General features: G+C 29.8%; 2 protein-coding genes across 3 annotated transcripts; one reads left to right on the top strand and one right to left on the bottom strand.

The window, feature by feature from the left end:
* Nucleotides 1-630: 630 nt before the first annotated feature.
* LOC109808725 (nucleoid-associated protein At2g24020, chloroplastic) lies at nucleotides 631-10506 on the top strand. The gene is made up of 7 exons (XM_020371841.3): nucleotides 631-881; nucleotides 1463-1617; nucleotides 8852-8952; nucleotides 9075-9114; nucleotides 9499-9570; nucleotides 10015-10071; nucleotides 10165-10506. Exons 1-7 carry the CDS (start codon nucleotides 791-793, stop codon nucleotides 10237-10239), a joined length of 591 nt encoding a protein of 196 aa, XP_020227430.1. The 5' UTR covers nucleotides 631-790; the 3' UTR covers nucleotides 10240-10506.
* Nucleotides 10507-12195: 1689 nt separating this feature from the next.
* On the bottom strand, nucleotides 12196-25229 carry LOC109808392 (serine carboxypeptidase 24). 2 transcript variants are annotated; one of them, XM_020371387.3, is made up of 9 exons: nucleotides 24500-25221; nucleotides 20227-20334; nucleotides 19998-20093; nucleotides 19792-19884; nucleotides 16203-16285; nucleotides 15720-16120; nucleotides 15455-15550; nucleotides 14610-14715; nucleotides 12196-12839 (listed from the first exon to the last, which is right to left on the bottom strand). In XM_020371387.3, the coding sequence occupies exons 1-9, from the start codon at nucleotides 24768-24770 to the stop codon at nucleotides 12696-12698; spliced, it is 1398 nt and encodes a 465-aa protein (XP_020226976.2). In that variant the 5' UTR covers nucleotides 24771-25221; the 3' UTR covers nucleotides 12196-12695. The 2 variants fall into 2 exon arrangements, with proteins under 2 accessions (XP_020226976.2, XP_029129014.2); XM_029273181.2 differs by lacking the exon at nucleotides 14610-14715 and having other exon boundaries at nucleotides 12700-12839; nucleotides 24500-25229.
* Between the last annotated feature and the right edge of the window lie 260 nt (nucleotides 25230-25489).

Genomic DNA, 25489 nt, shown 5'->3' with positions numbered 1-25489 from the left:
TCTTATAAATAATTTGCACTTTTATAATTTTTTTTATTTACACTTCCTTTTTTGACAAATTAAAAAATTTATGTAACAATTATAATTATATATTAATTAAACATACTAAATAATATTTAAGTATATAATAAATTAATAATAAAATTTACACAATTAATTAAAAAAGAATAAAAAATATTAATTCTTAAAAATAAATAAATTACATAACCATGAATAATACATAACAATGATACATGAATAATACATAACAATGATAAATGACTAATTTTAAATTCATGAATGATAAAAAATTGATGATGCATGATTTTTTATTATTTAATTTTGAGCATAATTGATGTTCTTTGGTGTTCTTTAATAACATAAAAACTAAAAAAAAAATTATTATTTTTAATTCATAAACAACATTACTCATTTAGAACTTATTATTTATTTTTAAATAATTTTTTTATGACATACACTCTTATAGAAATTATTAATAAACACAATTTCTTAATAAGATATATAATAACTTTACTTTCCATTGGTGGTTAGATTAGAGGTGCTCTCAAATAACCTTAATATTATATATATAAAAAATGAGGAGAAAATAGGGTAGATATCATATCATATATGACAAGTATTGCGTGCTTTGACAAGTGTGGAAAAAAACTATAACTTAGTCCCGAAATTATAATCACTGCGGAACCTAATTTTCCCTTCCAATCAAGAGAAATTGAACTTTATCCGATAGTGCCTCTTTCATTTCAATCTCAACCAAAGGTGAACTTGTTGTTCCTGCTCCTAGAATTCAATGACATCCATGCCCTCTGTAACCGGTTCCTTGTCAAACGCGGTTGGACTCGGTGACTGGAAAAAACATGCCCCTTTATCATCTTCTCTCTGTGAGTCTCTCTCTGCATTCATTTTCATTAGGGTCTTCACACACACCATCAAAATGGCAACTTTTGGCCTTGTTGGCAGTTTCCCCTTTTCTTTTTTTGCATGCTTGGGTTTTGGGGTTTCAGTTTGTTGGTCTAAATTGTGCCCTTTTTTGCTTGAGTATGTCTCATGAGGTTTATTTATCTGTGTTTTTTTTGGTGGGTGGGTCTTGTTTGTATTGATGTGGGAGTCATGAACAATGGGGGCAGGACAGTCTCTTTTGTTTATTTTGTTGAGAATGAAGTTATTTTGAAATTATGTAAATAAATCATGGGTGGTTGAGAGCTTAGTGGGGATTCAGTCAAAGAGATTTATTATTATTTTTTAAATCAGAACACTGGAATGACTTGATTCCAAAATTGACAGCCTTGTTTTAAAGAGAAAAAAAAATATATGCTTACTTTTATAGTATAGCTATGGATTTGAACATTGTAATAGGCAAGATTGAGAACTGGGTTATGTAAGTTGAATCCATATTTTGCTTTTGATTCACACGATTTGTTTGTTATCCAAAAGTTACTAATCGTTGGCTGTTGTGGAACAGGTCAACTAAACTCGAGTTCAAATATAGTTGACATGAAGATATTATCTCGATGTGGTTGTAGGAAAGTTGGACATGGCCAAAGATGTTTCCGATTGTATGCCCTATTTGGAGGGAAAAAGGACAATAATGGGAAAAGTGATGATGCTCCTTCTAAGGTTAGTTTTCTCATGCAGTCAATGTCATTATAGTCACAGGATCACATATTTGTTTTTAATTTATCAATCTTTCTCCTTGGGTTACTTATGTCCTATGGTTGACAAACATAATTATGCTCTTTGTGATATTTATTTAACATAAGCATTATAATCATGAGGTGCAGCCACACCATTTTGATGCTGTCCATGTGTTGGACACATATCCTAAATGACGCTTGTACGATACTCTAACAATACTTGAGTTGTACTTGTAAATGATTAGTTCTACCATGACAAGTTTGTGTAGGATACTCCTTACATAAACCTGCCCATTCATAAGAAATAGAATCCAAGTATCGATGTATAATTTCTCCTTTGATTTATGAACATAATTTATTCTCAACAAAACTAAACAAATGGCTGAGGTTTAAACACAGAACATTGCACTGCCCCATTGTTCATCACTCCCATTGTCATCACTCTCATTGTTCATCACTGCCCCATTGATCATTGTCCTTAAGTGGTTACAAGTTTGCAAATAGATGCATTTTCCTGATGCCAAAAATAGTTTTGAAAACATAAAATCATCAACTATTGTAACATTTCAGCCATCAACATGGATTTGAGTGAATCACCAATTTAGTCTCAAATTCTAGAAATCCATTAAATTAGTCCTTGACATTAATAAAATAACAAACTAGTCCTCAAATTTGAAAACAATTCACCAAGTTAGTCCTCTAACATTGACCTTGTAACCCCGTTAGGAGTAGCCACTTAGGCCATGGATGAGCTTGCTAGAGTCTCGAATCTCCAATGCATACTTACCCCATCGACTCTATTAGACCCCTTTGTAGTACTTCTTCTCTTTGTTTAGATCATACATTACAAAGTGATGTCTTGTCACGTTTATCATCCACATCACAGTTTAATGTTAGTGAATGAATCACACATGAAAGTAGTTTTAAATGTTTTGTTGGTCTTAGAAGCTTTCATCCCGAATAAAACACCTTATTTAATGAATCTTATAATGATCCATTTGTGCCTATGCATAACCTACAGCACCATTAGCAAAACCATGTATTGCTTGTCCATTTTCTAATGCATATTTTGCTTTAGAAGCAGTATAGGATTCCAAACCCTTCTTCCTTGGTCATTCACACAAAATGTTACAACTGTTTTGACCTCTGTTCCTTTAACATTACAAGTCTCTGCCTGGTATTACTTGAAGAGAATCTTTTTTATAATTAGACTCGCTTTTATTTTGCTTGAGCTAGCTCCGTAAGATCTAATAAAATAAGTGATGTGTTATAATCCAAATTATATCTCATAGTTTACTAAACTTACATAGTATGAAATTGCATTCATTTCTTATGCATTTATTTGATTTTTGATACTATAGGAGTTAAAAAAGTAGATCTAAAGAACGTTGGTTAGATTATATTAGTAACAAGTAAACCCTTTGTACATAAAAAGTCCCAAGATTTTTTTTGAACAAGATAACAATTATAAGGGTTGAGACCACTGAGAAAGCATTATCAACTTTAAAAGCCTACTCGGGTATATTGAGTGTATACTAATTTACTTAATAATAATTTAATTTTTTTTATTTCAATAACTAACTATATCTTTGTAAAAAAGAGAATTGGATTTATTTTCTTACATAGAATCTTCATATATGTGTGGACAACACATACACTTTGTGTGTGTTTTCTGTTCCTTTTCCTTCAGACGAAACAGTTCAAATCCTTGTAATTTTTATCTAATGTGTTCTTTATATTCTATTAATTTAACCATCACCTTTCATTTTTTTTTACTTTATTCCTATGTTCTTATTGCTTCTACATTAATGGTGATTGTGTGTCTTAACTGTGGCTTTCATTTATTCATCATGAATTTAATTATTTTGAACTTTTTTTCTTTGTTTTTGAGTATTATATGTGGGATACTTTTCTTGATACATAGAAAATAAAGAACAAAGGCCAAACTACTGTTTTTTATGGGTTATCCTCGCTGTATCCACAAGCATGAAATGATCTGTACCTTCAAGAGAGTATCCCACTTGGTGAAGGTAGCATCTCCTGCAGAGCCTTACTTTGCCAATCTATCAGCGACAAAACTTCTCTTTGAATGTGTTCTTATGTCACTTATGATACATGGAGGAGGATGTTACAATTCTCCTGATATTTGTTCTCAAAATTTTAGCTAATCCAATAGTAATTTTGACGAATATGAGTTGGTGTATACTTGCTGAAATAAATTTTTGTTGTGAACTCTTCATCTCTGATTCCAGTTCCTATTCCCATGACTTATATTACAGATTCACCCCATACCACTTTGTCCAAACTCCAAAGGATAGGAGTTGTTGGTTAAATCATATGTATATGTAGCAACTCAAATTCTAGTATATATGAAGGATCAGAAATCTACTTTCCATGTTGACATATGTGAAAGATAATCTTGAAGTCAGTATAGGCTGGGTGGTAAGGCTCTTTTATTGGCTATATATGTCTGACTTGACTTGGAGTTTAGAGAGCACAGAAATAATAAGAACTCAATTTCTTAGATTCTATTGCCGCATCAATACTAGTAGTTGGACTGGCTTTCAAATTCTAAGGGTTTCCTTCTATTAACGTAGCTCTTCTGTCTACTCAGTCCCACCCTTACTTGTTTCTGACCTTCTTAATCTGTTCAACGATTTGTTACACCATGTTTTGCTAACATGGATCTTGTTCTCACTTCACATCTACACAAGGAGGTTTTATACTTCTTTGTTACAGAACTTTATAAATATATAATCCACACATGTTGTTAGCATGTATTCTGTCAATCTGTCTAGCCATCCATTTGAGGACGATAAGATGTACTGAGGTGTAGCTTTATCTTGAAGGCCTTCTGCAAAGCATTCCAGAACATGAAAGAAGCGATGGTTTTATGATACCATGTTAAAATATGAAAATAGCAAAAAGAATACTCTTTAATTTGACAATACACAACAGTTTATATCAACATCTTTCTAATGTAACATTGGGCCAGACTGAGGTAACACAATTATTCCAGCCCTTTCTTACACTTCTCTGTTCTCTTCAACCTGTTCATCTTGTTACTGGCTTATTGTTAAGTATTAATGATGGTTCAGTCTTTTGGCTGATTGTTGAGTACATTTTCAGTTTTGAGAATGTGTATTCGAAATTTTTTTGCATCTAAAGTAGCAGCTGCTCCACAATTTGCTATACTGGCCTGGTGTTTTTTGGGGTAGACTACTCCTCCTAATCTAGGATTAACTACTATGATATTCATAAGCTCATGAGTCAGGAACAGGGTTGTTTTGCTGCAGTCACTATTGTGCCGAAGTGAAGTGATTCTTGTGTGCTACTTAATGCATGTGGGAAAACATTTGGTTTTTCTGGCACTCCACTCAACAATAGTGGCCCTTTACAGCTGACAATAGGCACAATAGTGGTTACTGTTCTACATGGTGGCAATTTTCCTGTTTTACTTTTATTTCACAAAAATCCACTTGTGCTGCAGCAAATTAGGGATTTCAGCCTTTCAGGCGTCTGACCTTCGACCATGCCCACAAAATTTGCAACAGCTATATTTAATACCCCTGGACTGGTTTCACTTGCAACCAGTTTTAAGCATAGTTCTTTTAGCAATTAGGTGTGTCTCTGTTTTGTGCTCAACATGGTTACTTTTACATGCTGCATCACAGCCTAAATAGACCTTGTGTGTTTCCCTATCATGCCATCACTACAACAGAGTGCAGTTCTTCTATGGTAACTGGCAATAACAATGTTGTGGGAGAAGCCCAGTACATTTGACTTTTATCATAAAATGTTGTTTCTTCAAATTTGTGAACTTTTTCCATTGTAGCTTCTTTCTTTGTGGTAGTGGTTTCTATGCAATCTTCTATTAGTGTTTTTGAAGTTAGCCACTCTGACCTGCTTTCTTCCATTACCTACTTTGCCTGGGACCAAAGAAATCATATTCAAATTTTTTCGTCTGTGCAAACATAAGCTTCAAGATCTGTGGCATTACTTTTTCTTCTGTAATTTGTTCTAGCTATGCACAAGCAGAAAACATGGATTGTTGAAATCATAGGGATTAAATGAAAGAGAGACTATAGAATATATTTTTCCCAATAGGATTTTGAACAATTGTGGTGTTTTGATATTTTGGACGTGAAATGTTAGATGAGATGTAAAACACTTTCCCAGTGCTCCTATGTATAAGACTATTCTAGTTCAAGTACTAGTGCATTGCTAGTCCAAATAACACTGCTGTCACTATAAGATTCCTATGAAGATGATTCTAACAAAGAGATCGATTGTGACACAAAAATTTAACATTTGACCCATGCCAAACACTAGGTCTACTTCCGACAAATGAAGCTGGTGGAGATTTAATATGGTTAATGATGAATGTAAGTACCTTGTAATCTTCACTGATGCTTAGTTTTACTACACTCAGCAAGCTAACCACTAATCTTCTTATATAGGCACAGTCTGATTGCCTCCATCAAAGGTTGTCAAACTTGTAAATAGGAAAAATTGTCAGACTGCAACAAGACTATAAAATTACACCCACAAGTTACTGCTAGCATTTAAACATCTTTCAAGTCAAAATACAAATAGGTGTGAGCTCATGTGGTTATACCAACTTTATAAGAAAATAAATGTAGCTGGATGATATTTCTGTGGAAGGACAGAAATTAAGTGGCAGAAACAGGGGAACCATCATAGTAGTAAATAGTGGTCGTAGCAGCTGAGATAATCGCGGAGTGGCTCCATGCCGCTAAAGGAAACTTGGAGCAGAGCAGTTTTGTGTAGTGGCCGTAGTGGGTGCAATTGTGGCGGAAATTGTGGTCCGTTGTGCGGATTTAAAAAAATGAGGGTATTTTTGGCTTTTCATTCGGATCCTCCCTCTCCGCAGTTTGTCCTAACACTCGTAAGTCTCTTCTCCTTTTCTATTGAGTGACGAACTGCCTCAACTCCCATTGTAACTCTCTTCTCCCTCACTTGCTCGAGCGATTCGCTTCATTTTCTCCGACGACTCTCTCCGTCGACATTCTCGTGATTTGCTTCATCTTTTCTCCAACAACACTCACCATTCGTTTGTAATTTTTTCTCCTTTTATCTGTTTTTGTTTTTCTTTTTTCTTCTCTTTTTTTCTCTTCTCCAACATTCCGGTGATTTTCTTCTTTTTTCTTTCCTTTTTTTTCCTGTTCACTTATTTTTCCTGATCCTTTTCTTTCTCTTCTTTTTCTTTGTTCATTTTTCTTTTATTTGGGCATTTTTATTCTTCGGTGATCAGCAGAACCATGGCCCAGCAGAATCATGAACACTGATCAACCAAAGAATCAGAGCTCAGGGGCTGGTGCTGCTGGAACTGGTCCCAGTCCCACACCATCAATGAGGCCGGTGAATCTTTGAAATACATTAGGAGACAAACAAGTGAAGAAGGCAACAACTATTGCATCTACATCTAGGAAAGAAAAAGGAAAAAAATGTGATGGAAGTAGTGGAAGAAGAGGATTATGATGAAGATGAAGTGGAGGAAGAATATAATTATAATGCTAGTGGGAGTGATGAATTTGAAGGAGAGGAAGACTTTAATCTTGATGAGGAAGATTGAACTCTAATGTTTACTTTTTTAGTTACTTAGAGCTTTAGCACATTGTTTTCTAGACATTTTATGTTATTTAGACCAAAGGAGCACAAAACTTCATACACCGATGGACAACCAGATGGTAAAAACAGATAAAGGTTGCAGTTGAAGAAGCAAACTAAGATATCATTCATGGCACCATGCAGAAACATGGCAGCACCAGCAGGGGTTTTAGTAACCCCTAGCCCCCACGCAGCAAGGATTCAAAGAGTTTTGGCTGGACTAAGTTTATTGTCCAACCCATATCAACACACATCAAGCTTTGCTGTGAAAACAGTCCTAAACATGCATAAACCCAGTGTGTTTATGATCAAACATGCAATTTTACGTTGTCCCATCAAAACAATGAAGCCATGGTAATATAATCAGGAGCAGAGGGGCTCTCTGAACATGTAGAATTCTACAAATCCGAATGTGATTTTGATAACTATGACTTCCATGACTTATCTGCATTAAAAATTCTTATGGGTCACATGCACCAGGTCTTTTCAGGTTGGGTCACTTGTTGGGCCGTACCCAGAACACAGTACACACCCCCAAACACAAGCCACTTTATAACAGCATTAGTGCACATCTTGTTAAATGTGGCATTTTTGGAGTGGTCTATGTGAAATAGGAGCTGATGACTACTGTGAAAGTTGTTTTCCTTGCATATAAAGAACAAATTCAAGATTATGAAGAAAATTGCCTGGAATTTGGAGGATAAGGGGTCCTCCTCAATATAAAAGGAAAACAAAGCTAACAAGAAAAGAGTAAACATAAATGAAATGAAGTTACCCTCTGTCTCTGCCTATCAATTAGGGGAATCCCTTAATTAATTAAATGCATCCGCACCAAATTGAAGTGAAACACGTAAATAATTAGGGGAACACGTAATCTTATTCCAAATCAGATGCTGAGCCAAAAAAAAACTTACAATTATTTTACCTTAAACCAAATGAACTAACGTAGATTACATGTTTTGCAATAAAAGTGTAGCCTCTCCTACCAGACCACTAAAGAGAATTCGGTCTATTAGGAGAAAGAAAAATATTGAAAGGATCGTGCGAGCGAAAAATGGGCCCAAAGACAATTTGGAAGGGGATACGGAATGAAAAGGAGAGGAATGAATGAGAGGGGAATAGGAGAAGGTTATTGGGGGGGGGGGTGTGGAGGAGCTGAGGGCAAAGGTTATTTGGGTTGGCTTTTTATGTAAGTGTTGTTTTCACCATTGTAAGGAAATTAGCTCCATTCCATATACTCGTAAGAACTTATTCATCCACTCTTGAGTTATTATTCTATTTCAATCTTAACACGGTTCAAGGTCCTATAGCATGGCCAACATTCAACAAACATACCAAACAATGTCTCCTAACCATTGTGATTTTCTTGATCATAGGATGAAAACACCAACCAAATCATGTGGTTACTTAGGGAAGTCATGAGTTTTAAGTAGTTTTTTACTTTTTGTCGAGGGTTTTGATTTACTTATCTCATTTTTCACACAATATAACACTTTCCATATATTGTTAGTAGTTTGTGTTTAATTTGTACACTGAGCATTAGATTCATGATTAACAGATTTCATTTTATTGTGGAATCACTTTAGGCAGGAATTCTTGGAAACATGCAAAATCTTTACGAGACTGTGAAGAAGGCACAAATGGTTGTCCAAGTTGAAGCTGTGAAGGTGCAGAAAGAACTTGCAGCGTATGGTTCTTTTATTATACCATTTTAGCTTTTACTTTTACTTTTGCTTTCTTTCTTTCTTTCTTTCATTTTTTTTACACTAGTTGGTCTGAATGTGTTATTTTTCTTGTTTTATTATGCAGGGCAGAGTTTGATGGTTACTGTGAGGGTGAGTTAGTAAAGGTATGATTTTTGTTCACTCACCCTTTCTCTCTTTCTGTTTGTCTTTCTCTCTGTGTTTTTATCCTTTTATGTAGTTCACAGAACAGAAGAATTAATTGTTCCTTGATTTACCCTTTATTGTTTTCCTTTTAAAAGTTAATGAGGAACTTTATTTGTATAGTCATATGAATATTTATACTATATAAATACTATACATTAGATGAGGTTTTTCATGGAACAATATAATTGATTATTTGTACGTAACGTAATTTTTTTTTTTTTTTATAACTCCAATATGTTTTTATAGCTTTATTCATAATCATGATTTTTGAGTTGCATTATCAATATATATTAATTTTTAAGTATGATTTCCTTCGGTTACTCATGATGAAGTATAATTTTTAGGTAACTCTGTCAGGGAACCAGCAACCTGTAAGAACGGAAATTACCGAGGCAGCAATGGAATTGGGATCTGAAGTAAGTAAACAATTTAAGTAATGTTGTGTTTATATACACCATTTTCTGTTATATCAATGGTGAAACTGGATTGGACATTTAAAATGTCATATTCAAAGATACCAAAATCAAATTCTTCCATTGATTTTCTCCTCTTCCATCGTAGGATAGTGGATTACACACTATGCTAAATCCTTTCATGTATTATTATTATTACTATTATTATTATTATTATTATTTTTTTTTCTTCTTGCATGTCAATTTTCAAGAACAATGTTTTGGTTTTTAAAAACCCTCTACCCATTTCGCCATTTACTAAAATCATTTTACCTTCATTTTTTCTTTTATGAGTGTTTATAGATGAGGTTTGTCTAAATAGGACCCTAATTTTATTTATAAATCAAACTGTGGTCTTTAATTCCAATAATAAACTGCTATTTATTTTCAAATATCTGTGGATTGCAGAAACTCTCTCTTTTAATCACTGAGGCATACAAGGATGCCCACCAGAAGAGTGTCCAGGTAAAAATCTTTATTTTCAGGAGGAAGAACAAAAATTCATTTGCATTTGTGGTTATTGAGTTGAAAAAAGCATACTATTGCTTATGTTTGTAGGCCATGAAGGAAAGGATGAGTAATCTTGCACAGAGCTTAGGAATGCCACCGGGGCTTAGTGAAGGATTGAAGTGATGAATACTTTTATTCTAGACTTACGACATGGGCCTCAATTTTTCACAAACATGGCAGATAGGCTTATTTATTTCTTCATTTACTATGTCTGTGAATTTGCAATCTTGGCTATTCAAAAAAGTAATCCTGGAATTATTTGAAAAGGTGGGGTTTCTGTTTTTCCACATTTTATTCTTGCCTTTATTTTTTGTTTGAATGGTGAAAATTCTATTCTATGCGTCCTGTTATCCTAGTCTTTATCAATAGAGAAAAAACCTTCCATGGTTATGAGGTTGTTGATTTACAAGCTGAAACTCTTTTTTTATTTATATATCTTTTTTTTGTTTTCCGGTGAATTGAATTAGTGTGTTTGAGACATTAGTTTTGGATATTTGAGTTGTTTGAGTAAAAAAAAAAACTGTTTCCAAAATAGGCTGAATTTGGGACAATATCTAAATTTTAAAATGTTTTTGTTTTCTTTTGAAAAAAAGAATGTTTTCATGTTTTTGAAAATTTTGGAACCTATAATTATTTTTCAACTTTTTCTTTCCTTCTAAAGCTAATTTATTATGTAAAAAATAAATTTTTTTGTTATATGCAAATGAAACTAAATCTTAAACTCGTTTTTCAGCAAACTTTTCTAAATAAAAACTCATTCTCACTATGATCATTTATAACAAGGGGAAAAGGAGCACTTCATGTATTTTTGAAAAAAAAATAATAATACAATTGGTAGTTACTTAAAAGAGTGTGGTGAGATATGAAGAAACTGTAACTTAATTATGTATTGTTAAAAGGATAAAATAGTCTAAAAATTGTGAATATGAAAAGAAGATATTTGATGCTTACACTACAAAAATTTTGTAGTTTAGAGTCAGTCAAAAGTCGATTCTAAATCATAAAAATTGACGTAATATTGTCAGTTATTTGTTAATTTTTTGCTGACGTTAAATAAGTCGACACAAATTTTTTTTGTGTCGGCTAAGCTGTCGATAACAATTTTTTTTTATTTTATTTTTTATTGTTGGTTAAGTTGACATTACATTGACACAATTTATTTTATTTTTTCTAGTTTATCATTTATTCGTACGTATTTTTAACATTCGTTCATAATTTTAACATTCTCAGGACTCGATTTGTGAACCTTGAGGTCTTAAGTGAACTTGATAATCAAGTGCACCACAACACATTATGTGTATATAACATTAAAATAATTATCTTTATCTTTTTCAAAGCACGTATACTGTCGAAAAAGTCAACGTTATTTTAAGATGTAGCGTTGATTTTTTTGACGCTAAACTTAAAATATTTTAAGTTTGGTGGCGGAAAAGCCGACACTATATTTAAAGAATAGAGTCGACTTTTCCGATACTAAACTTAATTTAAATTTAGTGTCAAAAAAATCGACGCTACATCTTAAAATTGCGTCGGCTTTTTCGACAATATTTTCATCAACTATTAGCCGACGCTTATTTTTCACAACTATTTCAGCATTTTCTTGTAGTGTCTATGATCTAATAGATAATTGGTTATACATATAATTGATTATTGAAATAATTTATTTTTCAAAATTTTTAAAACACTGAATGTAGTGGAAAACCATTTGCCAGGCACTAAAATCCGATATATCGTAGAAGGGTAGAAAATCTCTACATTTGATGTTAGGGATTAGAATCCAATATCTAGTTGAAGAAAGTGAGACTTCAAATTACTTTACGTATTTGCAAGAAAATGACGAATTTATAGTGAATAAGGATGGTATTAATTGAGAAAATGGTGTTTCAATTAAAAAATTGTCATGTCGATCTTACTTTGGTTTTTGTTTTGAAAACTTTTTTTTTTTTCTTAAAGAATTTTATTAGAAACATTTAGATAAAATTATTATGAATGGAAATTTTTCTTCAAGTATTTAATACATCTTTTATATTTAAGACTTGAATTTGATATTACTATTTAAAATAATCTTACACTAATTGATTCACATAATCGATATTTATGTTTCTAAAAGTTTATATAAGTAGTGACCATAATAATGCAATGAAAGTTTGTATAAGAAGTAGTGAACATAATAATACAATGAAAAGGTCTTTGTTGTTGTTTATACAACCTTTTGAAACTACAAAGTAAGATGAAGTAATGAGATTCTTGTAATTGAAAGTACAAATAAAAAAAAATCAAACCAAACTATCTTTGAAAGGAAAATTGAGAGTTTTGCTGGTTTTAGGCAGGATTTTTTCCCTTTTTTTTATAGACTTAACAATTTATGTTAGTTTCATTTGCCCACCACTATTGAGCAATACAACTTATATTGTTTACAAATCAATAATTACAGACACTAATATGAACAAATGATATTTGTTCTCTATCCAGGCTGCTGCATGCCTTCACCCATCAATTCCACGGGATTATGGATACCAGTTAAATTGAATTTCATAAAAGATAAAATGATGAAATATTAAAATAAAACTAGTAACATGTCAGGATTTTGGTAGCTTTTTCCCTTCCAAAAAAGACTTGAAAAGTGTGTAAGCTCTCTCTGGTTGAAACAATGGTACTTCATGTCCAGCTCCTCTTACTGTTGCAAAGGTTAGTCCATCATACACTTCTGTCCATCCACCTACCTACATAAACCCCAAAGGTACAATCCTTGTCAAGTTGCCTTGGAAACCTATGCTGAATTTAATTACAATATACTCGTAGGGTATAAAAGATTTTATACTTATCTCATGATGAATTATCATATAAATCAAAATTACAATTTTTTCAAAATATGAAGACTAAATGCATACATAAAAATAGAGACTCAAAATAGAGATTAAAAGGAAAATTTATTCAAACTCTTTTATGATTATACACAATAATAAAATTTATTATTAGTGACAATTATTTAATACAATAAACTAATTATTTCTATTTTATTATCTAATAAAAATTATTAATGATTAATATATATATTAATTTCTAAAAATGTAATACATTATATTAAAATTTATTATTAGCGATAATTATTTATTAGAAAAAATTTAAGTAACACATCAACTATAGATAAAATAATTAAAGAATATATAAGTGAATGATAACTCTCACCTTACAAGTTGGTTTTGTAAGATTGAGTTAGACCTATAATTCACTATTTCAAATTGGTATCAGATCACTCACTAATAGGGATGAGAATAGGCAAAATTAAAGTTTGGCCTATTAGTCTATTTAAATTATTAATATTAATTAGGCCAATAAATTTAATTTTTAAAAATAAAAAAGAATATTTTTAAAATATAGTTTACTCAATATTATTAAAATTTAAATTTTAAAAGAAATATAGGAGAAAATTTGAATAATTTTCTATTGAAGGAACAATTCATGTGTAATATATGTTGATGTATACTCATACACATATTGTAAGCTTATAAAATATAATAATAAAAAATAATTGTATAATAAAATAATTATATATGTTGAAGGAAAAATTTATTTTTTTATAAATTTATTTTTTTATCTATATTTTTAATAATATATATTATTTATTTAATTATATTATATAAATAAATAGGTTGATTTATTAGACTTAATAGAATTTTTTATAAGTCTAATATTGACCTTTTTATATAAATAAGTTCTTTTAAAAGTCTAACTTTTTTATTAAACAAGTTAAGCTAGGTCAGACTTTAAAGAGGTCAGACCATAGACTCCTATTTAAGGCCTGGTCTATTCCTTTCCCTATCCACTAATACCAAGAATAATGTTAAATTTGAGGGGATGTATTGGAAAAAATTCAAGTCCCATATCGACTAGAAATAAGATAATTAAAAAAGTATATAAGTTACGAATCATTTCTTAAACTTTTATTGACAATAACAGAAAGATATTAAATATCAATAAAAAAATGTCATAAAAAATTATATATTTTTCTCGACTATTATAATGATCTTTACTAATATGCATATAAGGCCTGGTTTATTCCTTTCCCTACCCACTAATATCAAGAATAATGTTAAATTTGAGGGGATGTATTGGAAAAAATTCAAATCTCACATCGACTAAAAATAAGATAATTAAAAAAGTATATAAGTTATGAATCATTTCTTAAACTTTTATTGACAATAACAAAAAAATATTAAATATCAATAAAAAATGTCACAAAATTTTATATATTTTTCTCGACTATTATAATGATCTTTACTAATATGTAGAATAATTATCAATATATATTTTATCGAAACTGCATACAATGGTTAATGTGAAAATATTGATGAAAGATTTTTCAACTATTTTTATTGTCACTTAAAACAATATTAAATATCACTAAAAATCTATTTTGTTATAGGATGAGGACATCAAACTTAAATTTAACCTATGCCTTTTTAACATTTTTTTATAGCTTTGGTAAATACCTGGCCACTTGAGTACCATGGATACCAACGAGTGTTGATGGTGAGGTTGAGATGGCTGAGAGAAAACCTAGTGGCAGTTACAGGAACCACTGAATCTGTGTCTCCACTGCATTATAACACAAGTCATGCTATTGCATTTTAGATATACTGATATCAGATTCTCTGCATAACCAAGGAACTTCTAACTTGGGGTTTGGATCACAGGTCACTAGGATGCTTGATTCTCATGAGTGTTTTTTCACAAGTGAATTAATGTTTGGATAAGTTTCTTTATAAGTATTTTAGGAGAGAAAAGTAAAATATAAAATAAAAATAATTAAGTTTATCTCTAAGTTAAAAAAAAAGACTAATTTATGTATGAATTAAAAATAAGATTTTAGAGAAATTAATAGAATAATAAAATTTCTACAAAATAGTTTATATATAAGTCAATTGTTTTTTTTTTTTTTTTGTTACATATTGATTAGTTCCAATTCCAAATACGAGGGAGGGCGATTAAGGTGTGTAACTTATTTTTAGAAGTTGCTTCATTTTAGCTTTTTTTTTTCAAAAAAAAAATGTTATTCTTCTTCTCCTTTTTTTTTTTTTTTTATAATAAAAATAAGCTCGTTTATGTTTTAAGAGTTATTCTTCATCTGTATTTAGCCCAGTTTTCTTTTTAATGAGAAGAAAAACTAGAAAAAAGTTAAGCCAGGCATTGTATTATAGTGTTTGGATAAGATTTTAACATGTTACATTATATTAATGAATAAGATGATATGGTTAAGTGATCTAATCTTATCAGATGTTTGTGTAAAATTGTTTTGTACTCATGTTTTTCATACAGTTGTTTAGAAAAACTATACCTGAAAACCCAGATTCTGAGACCAGCTGAAATTAACTCTTTGTAAATGGGTAACATGGAAAATTCAGAATCCTTCCAATGTTTATTGAGCACATCACTGTTCAACCAACGCAAAGCATGTGTTAAACGTTTTCCAATTAGATGAATTGAAGCATGTTTACAATCTTAATTAGAAAGCATAGTGTAATTTTATTATCAGAGTTTAGAAATACTTTTAAGAATTTCTCCACCGAAAAATATTCGTATATCATAGTTAGAAAACAAACCTGCAAGCAGTCCATTTGTAAGGAATCTTTGTAACATTTGCATGCAATGCTTTCTGCACATCACGACGATTATAGTATTTCTCTGCATAGTTCTCAGTGCATGGATCATACCCAGAAATCCTACGTAAAATTCTGCTCTTGAACCTAGCATATTGCCTCACAGTATCATTTTGTGATGTTGGGCACGAAGGTGTATAGATACTGTATTGATCAATGTTTCCAAATTCCTTGTTAACCGCATAACTCACTGCATCGTCACATTCTTTGGTTGTTTTCTTTTCGGCGAAATTACAGTATTTGAGGATTGATTTGTATGATTGATCAGATATCATACAATGGCTCCACCAATACGTGACAGTTCCAACCCCATCGTAGTGGTCATCAGTCACAGCATTTCCCACCTACGTTAATTGTCACACATTTGAAAAATTATAAAGAAAAATACGTTATAGTGGATCGAGTCATAAGAATTGATTGACTTACAATGAACCCTTTGAGATTGAGGATATGAGGATGGTTTTTATTATAATCGTGGACTTTCTTAGCCAACTGGGGGACATAATGCCCTAAATAGAAGATAATAGAATTGAATGTTAGCTTCTAGCAGTATAAAACTTGGATAAATAAATTGGACAAATTAATTCACGTACATATACACTGAAAATAATCTGATTATAATCGACACTCTTCCATTTTTGCTTACATAAAGACCACACCTTTCTATCAATATAATGATATAACAGTGTTACTTTTCCATTTAGGCGTTTAATTTTCTATACAATTTCTTTTGAGAGAGATTTTTGATCGTGATATTAATTAATTATAAAGAAAAAGCTATTTAGTAGAAACAATTTTCATACAATAGCACCACTCATTAGGATTAAATATATTTTTAATCTTTCAAAAATTGACTCTATTTGATTTTAAAGAATTTCTTAATTTTAGTTCTCTAAATTTATGTAATACTTATTTTTAATTATTTTTTAAATATTAATTTTTTCTGTTATAATAGGTCACCTCAATACCTAAATCATTATTAGTTCAACTGACATGAAATTTTTTAATTTAAAATATTAATTATTTTAGGATTAAGTTAAGATTTAGGGCTTCAAACTTTTCACTGTTTTTGATTTCTGTATTTTTCTTTCATCCTCAATGAACACTAGTACAAAATATGAAATTTACGTCACTGTATTCTCGTCGAACAAAGAAAAATCTGACATTAAAAAAATGCGGTGGCATTTTTGAAATTATAATCAAGTTTTTTACGTCGGACCTAATAGGGGGCTAATGTAAATTTGAAAATCTATGTCGGATATAGCTTGTGTTACTACAATAAAATGGAATTTTAATGACATTTAATGACAATAAAAATTGCTACAAATTTTTTTACTAGCATTTCACACATTAGCCATTGTATGCAGTGTCGCTAAAATATTTACCGGCAATTATTCTATATGCTGGTAAAGACCCTCATAATGATCGGGAAAAGTGTATAACTTTTTGTGTCCTTTGTTATTGACATTTAAAATTGTCACTAAAAGTTTAAGAAAAGATTTATAATATTTTTTAATTATCTTATTTCTAATCGATGTAAGTCTTGTAAGATGAGTACAAATACTCTTTAGTTACCTTATTTCTAATTGATGTGAGACTTAGAAGATGTTATCTTCTAAGTATATATTCTTTAATTTTTTTAATTATCTTATCTCCTAAATACTAACTAGAATAGTAAGTTATAGGTCAAACTCAACCTTATAAAACATACTTGTAAGGTGAGAGTTATCATTTACTTATATACTCTTTAATTATTTTATTTCTAGTCGATGTGGGACTTAAGTTTTTTCTAACAAATAATTGTCGCTAATAGTAAATTTTGATGTGATGTAAATACATTTTAGTGGTCATTATATAATAGTCATTAATATTTTTATTAAATAATAAAATAGAGGCAATTAATTTGTTGTCATTAAATAATTGTCGGTAATACTAAATTTTGTTGTAGTGTGTCCAACGTAGATTTTCCAATTTACGTCGGCCCTTATAAGGTCCGACATAAAATATCTACAAATTTCTCCCGCGCCACTTCCGCTTCTCCCACGCCCTAAGTGTTTTGAATTATATATATCCTGAGTGTATGTGCAAAACGAGTCTTCTAGTCAATATTTCGTTTGGGTGTATTGCATCTGAGTGTACGTTTGGGCATTTGGGTGGTTCTTGAGTTTTTGACCGATTGCATTGAGCTCGCGTTTGAGGTTAGTTTGGAAAATCCTTTCTTAATATATTAGCTAATTTGTTGAAAATAAATGTATGTATTGATCTATTAATATATTAGTTAATATTATCCTCTTCTTCATGTTTGGGTGGATCACCCTTTGTTAATATATTAGTTAATATCATGTGGAACGGCCCGTTCTCCAAGCAGAACGGGCCGTTCTGCTTGCACTCGTTATTTTTTTTTTGTTTATAACTTTTTTATGTCAGCTCTTGGAAATGTCCGACGTAAATTTACGTCGGCTATCACAACCGACGTAAATTTACGTCTCCCGCATTAATATCGGACCTTTTTCTGACGTAAAAAGCTTAAAATAACCGACGTAAATTATCCCTTTTGTACTAGTGGAAAGAAGTCAATGACCTCTCATTTTTTTAAAGATAACATGTTGAAACTCAGGGAGGGAAAAGAATGAGTGTTATTTAGAGTTATTAATATACTTAAAGCTTCTAGAGCCACTTGATACGGTGTAGTCAAGAATTGAGAATTTGAAACTTAGAGTATTGCCAACTAACGGGTAAAACTAAACATGGTCATGAAGATGGAGAAAAAAAAACTTGCTTTGAGTTTGTGAGAAGATTTTATTTAGAGTTTGGTGAGAGATTCTTTGTTCAAGTGAAAAAGGAATTACTAAAACCTTTATACCTTCATTTGAGAGTAATTAGTAAAAACTTTTAAATTTAAAATTAATTTTTATGCTAAAACTTAACTCTAAAATAATTAGTATTTTTAATTAAAAAATATTTTATGTCAATAAAACTTATGGTGATGTAAATGTTGAGGTGACATATTTTAACAACAAAATTTAATCGTGTTTAAAAAAGAATTAAAAATAGGTACATAAATTTGGAGAACTAAAATAATAAAAAAATTTTATAAAAGACTAAAATTTAATAGAGTCAATTTTTGGAAGATTAAAAACATATTTAATCATTTTAGTTATATATACAAGAATTGGTAACATATTATCACCTTTTTTTAAGTTAAAAATAAAAGAAGAGAAAGAAATAGTTTTAATTGTTTTAAAATATTAATAGTAAACTAATATAATTAATAATAGTAGTTTTTTTTCCTAAAATTTTGATGTAAATTATTAGTAAGATTATTTATAATATAGTTTTTAAAGAAACTAATATGATTTTTTTTTATAAATTAACTCTTGTATAAGTTAATTTTAATTTATATTTTTTTTGTTTTATCTTTAAAATACTTATAAATGTTTTTTTTATAACTCTAAATCAGCTAGCCTAGATATAATTCTTTTTAAAATAGAGTAAAAAAGTTAATAATTTAGTATATTCTACAATTTATAATCGAATGACAATATAAATTTATTTTATAAGTATCAATGTGTTTTAATTAAATTTTTTATATGACCTTTAGTAATTGAGGATTGTTTGTGTAGGGTTTATAAAAATTAAGATTTATTACGCTCTGTCATTCGTATTTTATAATTTTAAAATTTTTATCAGATAATTTTTAATTTTGTACATTTTATTATCTTGTTATTTAATTGTTCGATAATTAATTAATTATTGATATGATATTTTAATTATTTATAAGACATATTAATTATTGATGTGATATATTTTTAAATTAATAATTAATGTGTTACAAAAGTAATGGCATTAAATAATCAGATAAAGAAATGATAATATATGTAAAATTAAAATATTATGCGACAAAATACATAAATCCAAAAGTAGGATGAAAAAATTTCATAAAATTGTAAAATATGATTGTAAAAAGTACAATTAAGTAAAAAATAAATAAAATTGGTGTTGCTAGCTTATGTACCTGCATAGCTCTCCCCAGCAATGTAAAACTCTCTATATTTATATTGGGGAAATCTTTCCACCCATCTAATTAGAAAAATGAGAGCATCCTGAGCTGTTTTTACAAAATTGTAAATTCATATTAATTACAAATATGATAGTAGTAATGATTGTAATAAAAATGGATGGTGACTATTCAACAAACTTCATCAGAGCATCAAATTCTACCTGTCCTTTTGTCCCCAGAAGTTTTCAGGTCAGAACTGGTATTTGTGTATGAGAAACCAACACCAGCAGGCGATTCAAGAAAGAGGATATTTGCTTCTGAATTAACACCATATTTTTAAAAAAAAAATAATAACAATTAAATTCTTTTCTCATATTGTTTTTCTAGAAGGTATAGTGAAACATAGGAAATTAAAATTGAAACTCAGTTTTAATTACTTTGATGAATTACCTTTATTCCATGCATATTTGTTAAGATATAGAGAAGAGGCAGTTTTGTTTATACGGAATGGTCCAATTTCCTCTGATGCTCCATATGCCACCGATGAACAACCAGGCCCTACAACAACACCAACGACAAAATATTTATTTCTATATATACAAATGTTTTCTTCAGGTGATCATTGATTTAAATTTTAGGTTAACATGTAATAAGACATTCTTTCATAAAGAATTGGCAAAACCTTCACTAGGCCCATAAATTATTAGCACATCATAGATAAATGAATGAATAAGCAAACGTTATAATCGATTAACAATTAACAATTATAAATATTAATAGTGTACCCGTCAACCAATTAGGTGATACTTTGTTACTTCTTTATTTATTATATAAAAGTTAACAATTTATCATAAATAAATTAATAATTTATTTAAGAGTGTACCTGTCAACCAATTAGATGATACTTTGTTACTTATTTATTTATTATAAAATTTAACAATTTATCATAATAAATAAATTAATAATTTATCACAAATAAATAGTATTTTTTTTAAGTAATTGAAAAGTTTAAATTTAGTAAGACATGATTCTATACAAGAGTAGAGTTAACCACAATTTTTTTTTGAAGATTTTCAATGAGATTATAAATTACCTATTTTTTTAATGCAATATTTTTTTTAAATAACTAAATGATATATAATATAAGATAAACATTAATTCACTAAAAGTGACTTATAATTTTGAATGTTTTGTTCTTATATACATGCTAATTATACATATAACAACAATTTTTATTTCTGCCTATATATATTTAGTATAAGTAAAACTAACATACTTAATTATGCTTACAATTCTTTGTTATAAGTAGAATTTACCATTTCTATGTTATATAACTCACATAATGGACAAATACATTATCCATAGATAAATGTAAAATAAACCATTTATAACTTACAAATCTTCAACTAACTACTACCATGGTTAATGGGTTACGATATTTGGATAGTGCTGATGGTAGATTTGAGAGGAATGTGAATGCCATTGTGAAAACCTTAAATTTGAGGTCACGTACGTAGGTACGATAATTACAAAGTGTGAGGGGTCATGGAATAGGAAGAGTTAACCCCACAGTGGCATGACGTGAAGATCACTATCCCCAACCCATTCTGGCCATCTCAATACGCGTGCTTGGGGGCAAGGGAATGGGACAAACACAGAAAGAATATGGAATATTGAAATGAATGAATGAGCATCTTTCAAGAGGGACAGAGAGGAAAAGTTCCTTCACTTTATGTTGCTCTTTGTTTCACGAGTGCTAGAGAACAAAAAGAAGAAAAGGTTACGTTCTGTTGCTTTTGTTTACTACTCCTTGTTCTAACGAGGAAATATAAGTGCAAGAAAGGAATAGAAGGAATAATAGGATATAGGATCATGAGGACCCATGTTTGTATTCATGGTTTTTTGTTTTTTATTTTTGTTATTATGGAGGGAGAACTAGAACTAGAACTAGATATTAGAGTACTGCAACTGCTACCTTTCAACAACGGTTTGTTCTCAATTTCTTACCCTCAGCCCAAACATAAGTGATGCTCACCTACCTGGTGTACCTTAGCAGGTAACAGGACATGTTAACTAAAGTGCGCCACGGGGGTTTAACTGGCCATTTTGGATAGGATTCATAGGGATGGCACCCTATTATGCTACAAGGAAAATGCTACTATCATTTTCTAATTTATTTAAATTTATTAAAATACATAAAAATTAGCAAATTCCATATTTTATTGATATTTTTTTCCTAATTTTATAATTTTCAATAATTTTTAATTAATAAAAAAATGAATAAGAAGTGTATATTATAGAATGTAGATGTTATAGTACTCCTGATGATACCCAATTTGTTGCAATAGTAAAATTAGCAACAGGTGATATCACGTTGTTCTAAACTTTGTTTAGTCATGTCTGATATATATTTTTTTGTCTATAATAAACTCTACATTTTTCTACAGGAAAAAGAAACAATGCATTAATACCGTAAAATGGTTTTAAGGAAAAAGGAAACAAATGTTTTAGAATTAAAAAGATATATAATAATTGTAAAATAAATAAAAATCGAAGTATTAAACATATTAACCTTTATTTAATTTTAAAAATATCAAATTAAAATATATTTATTAGAAATAATAATGTGTCCTTGTCACCCATCCCTTTCAAAACTTACAACCGAGACTTGTCAACATGTGCAACATGCAAGAGAGATTACAAGGAGAAGCCATATATAAAGGACATTGGTTAGTAGGATAAATACTGTATATTTGTATGTATTCACTTTATACATTTATGTCATATATCTATGGTAATTATTTCTTCATTTCTGCATGTGTGGTGATGGTTTTTCCAGGTCATGATTGTAATAAGGAACAGGAAAAAAATTTAAAAAGTATGTAAACTTTCATTTATCTGAGTTCAAAGTTGCTTACCAAGCACAAAGTCACTGCTCAATGAAGACATAATTAATATTATTGCTGGTACTCAATTTTTCAAATGTTGACTCTGTTGGCCACAATTTATAATTAGATTTAAACTTTCTTGGTTTTCACGTGAAGCATGTGGTTTTATTTAATATATCTATGTATAAAATTCAATTATCTAATTCACATTCAAAAAAGTAAATTTAATTTATAATAATAAATTCGTTTAATTTATATATTTGTTTGAAAAAGTTTTCTCATATTACTTTTCTTTTTTAATTATTATTTATATATTATTTTTTAATTAATATTTATTTTTTCTAATCATTTAATATATATAATCTTTAAAGAGATTGTAATTAATATATTTTACTTAATTAATAAAATTTTAGTTAAATTTGGTTAGTGAGATATAATACATGTCGTTAAATTTTATTTAAAATTAGCATTAAAATAGTATTAATTATATATTAAATAAATTTATACAATATCTTGCGGTGAGATAAGGTAAAATAAACTCTCATCACTATTCAAAATCCATAATTATTTCGTAGGAAAGATCTAATTTAATGTACCAAACAATTTTTAGCGGCAATTAATGTTCTTTAATTTTTGTTTATTTATTTCATCGAATATCTTATTTAATTCTTTTCCATAAGTATTTATAAAAAATAAAAAACAAATTTTTTTTATCATAAATTAAAATAATTCTAAAGTTAAATTACACTTTTGTTCCTTTAATTCTATTTAATTATTATAATTTTGGTTTTATATTTTTAAATAAGGATATTTAACCTTTCTATTTTAAAAATATAAAATTTTGACCTTATCATCAATTTGATAATCATTGATCATTAATTTTTAACGTAGTCTATAATATTTTGTAACATGACATATAAGGATATACAATATTAAAATATCAAATTAAAGATCTTCGTTTGTATTTATTTTAACAAGTGATTAATATTTAATTATTAATAAATCATATTTACATATTTAATATTTACATATTGACATATAGGAATTTCGTGAGAAGTTTTTTGAAAAATATTATTTAATTTCTTAAAAAAATCATTTCTCAACATATGCAGATCAACTAGACAGTTTTCAGTCCCCATCCTTTCCTCAGTATGCTATTTTGACAAGTTTTTCAACCGCTACATATGCATGGAATCACACAGTCCACTCCAGTAAAGTTTCAAAGTTTTTGAGGGAAAAGGAGCATAAAGAAAGCTAAATATATTCTTATGGATTTCATAGACACACATCATTCATTAGGCTCTACATGTTTCCTTTCAGGGTAACCCCTGATGGAAACAGAAACATAACCCCAGAGAGAGTGGAATTATATAAAGGAAACTCACGAAGCTAATTGAATAATAAAAACTAAAATTGAAATGTAATTAAGAAGGGAAGGTAAAAGTTGATGTGTGTGTGAAAGGAGAGTTTCCCATTAGATAGAAGTGAGTATGTAAGTGAAAGAAAAGAAAAACCAAAATCTAATATCTTTAAGTTATGAATTAATATCATATCGATCGAACTCAAGTACGAAGTTTGTAAGAAATCTGCATTGTGGATGGCTGAAGTCCAACAACCATCAAAAATGTTAGTATAGTCTTTCATACTATCTTAAGAAAGTAAGACAACTTTAAAAAATATGATTCAAATTCAATTTTACAAAATTAATTTAGAAGAAAAAAATTATCTTTTATTTATATATATATTATTATCATCATATCTAGTTGATGTAAGATTTCGATCAAATATATATGCAAAAAAAAAATGAAAAGTGAGAGAAAAAAAGACAAACTAACCTCCATTGAGCCAAAGAAGAAGAGGTTTATTCTCGGGGGAAGTGGTGGCCTGAGTGAACCAGTAGAAGAGTGCTCGACCATGTTGCTCGTTGACAGTGACATAACCAGAGAACTGAGAAAATGTCACTGGTGGTTGCCCCGGGAGAGAAGAGATTCGATCTTGCTCTTGCTCTTTTGGCACAGAAGCAATGATGCATGAAAAATTTGAAATGAAGAATAAGCACAGGCAGAAGAAGAAGAAGGGACGATGGGCCTTTGTTTGAGATGCCATCACTGCACCTTTTATATCTATGCTCTTTCTTTCTTTCTACTAATATGTGTTGTGTTGTGCCTATGAGACACATACAAGGAGAGAAGAGGGAAATGGGTAGATAAGGTGAAATTAACACAGGTTATATATATGAGGAATGGAGATATTAATTAATTAACTACATAGAATAGAACCGGGTGAGGATGATCAATGTCTCAATAGAACTGTAATACTACTACACATGTGGAGATTTCATGTTATGACCAAAATACATAAATGAGGCAATTCTTATTTTATCGGTCGATTTTATAAGGATGAGTTTGGTTGGTAATCTCCACTTCTAAGAATAGAGTTTGCAAGTTGGCCATCCCTGTAAAGTGTGGTGGACCTTCTCCCACTTTTATCAATTATGTCATGTGTGTATGAAGAGAGAGAAAGAGTGAGAGAGAGAGATGGTCCTACAGGGGCAATTGAAACTTGGATCAGATGGCCGTTGAGAACTCAGAAAGCAAAATAATTAATGCATCACCCCATGGACCCATACAATATGGCATTACTCTTTCTGTCCCTCCCTCTTAATTAAATATTGCTCTCTAAAGAGGGTATTGGGTTAGTTTAGGTTTGGTTAACTACTAATTCTGGTTAGTCCTCTTGTTGTGTATAAATATACCTTCCTTGTGTTTCTAATAACAGATTAATATTCATAGATGAAATACAATTCCACTCTCTGTCATTTTCTC

The sequence above is a fragment of the Cajanus cajan genome, chromosome 2 (genome assembly GCF_000230855.2).
Source record: "Cajanus cajan strain Asha chromosome 2, NIPB_CcT2T_4, whole genome shotgun sequence".
NCBI classification, from domain to species: Eukaryota; Viridiplantae; Streptophyta; class Magnoliopsida; order Fabales; family Fabaceae; genus Cajanus; species Cajanus cajan.
Note: the sequence above shows the minus strand (reverse complement) of the source record. Positions and strands in the feature narration are given on the sequence as shown.

Excerpts from the sequence above, each read along its gene's own strand:
- LOC109808725 (XM_020371841.3), top strand. The coding sequence starts at position 791 with ATGACATCCATGCCCTCTGTAACCGGTTCCTTGTCAAACGCGGTTGGA. Across the intron at positions 882-1,462 it reads CCCTTTATCATCTTCTCTCT|GTCAACTAAACTCGAGTTCA; the intron begins GTGAGTCTCTCT and ends GTTGTGGAACAG. Across the intron at positions 8,953-9,074 it reads GTGCAGAAAGAACTTGCAGC|GGCAGAGTTTGATGGTTACT; the intron begins GTATGGTTCTTT and ends TTTATTATGCAG.
- LOC109808392 (XM_020371387.3), bottom strand. The coding sequence starts at position 24,770 with ATGGCATCTCAAACAAAGGCCCATCGTCCCTTCTTCTTCTTCTGCCTG. Across the intron at positions 20,335-24,499 it reads TCTTCTTTGGCTCAATGGAG|GGCCTGGTTGTTCATCGGTG; the intron begins GTTAGTTTGTCT and ends GTGTTGTTGTAG. Across the intron at positions 14,716-15,454 it reads CTCAGAATCTGGGTTTTCAG|TGGAGACACAGATTCAGTGG; the intron begins GTATAGTTTTTC and ends GTTATAATGCAG.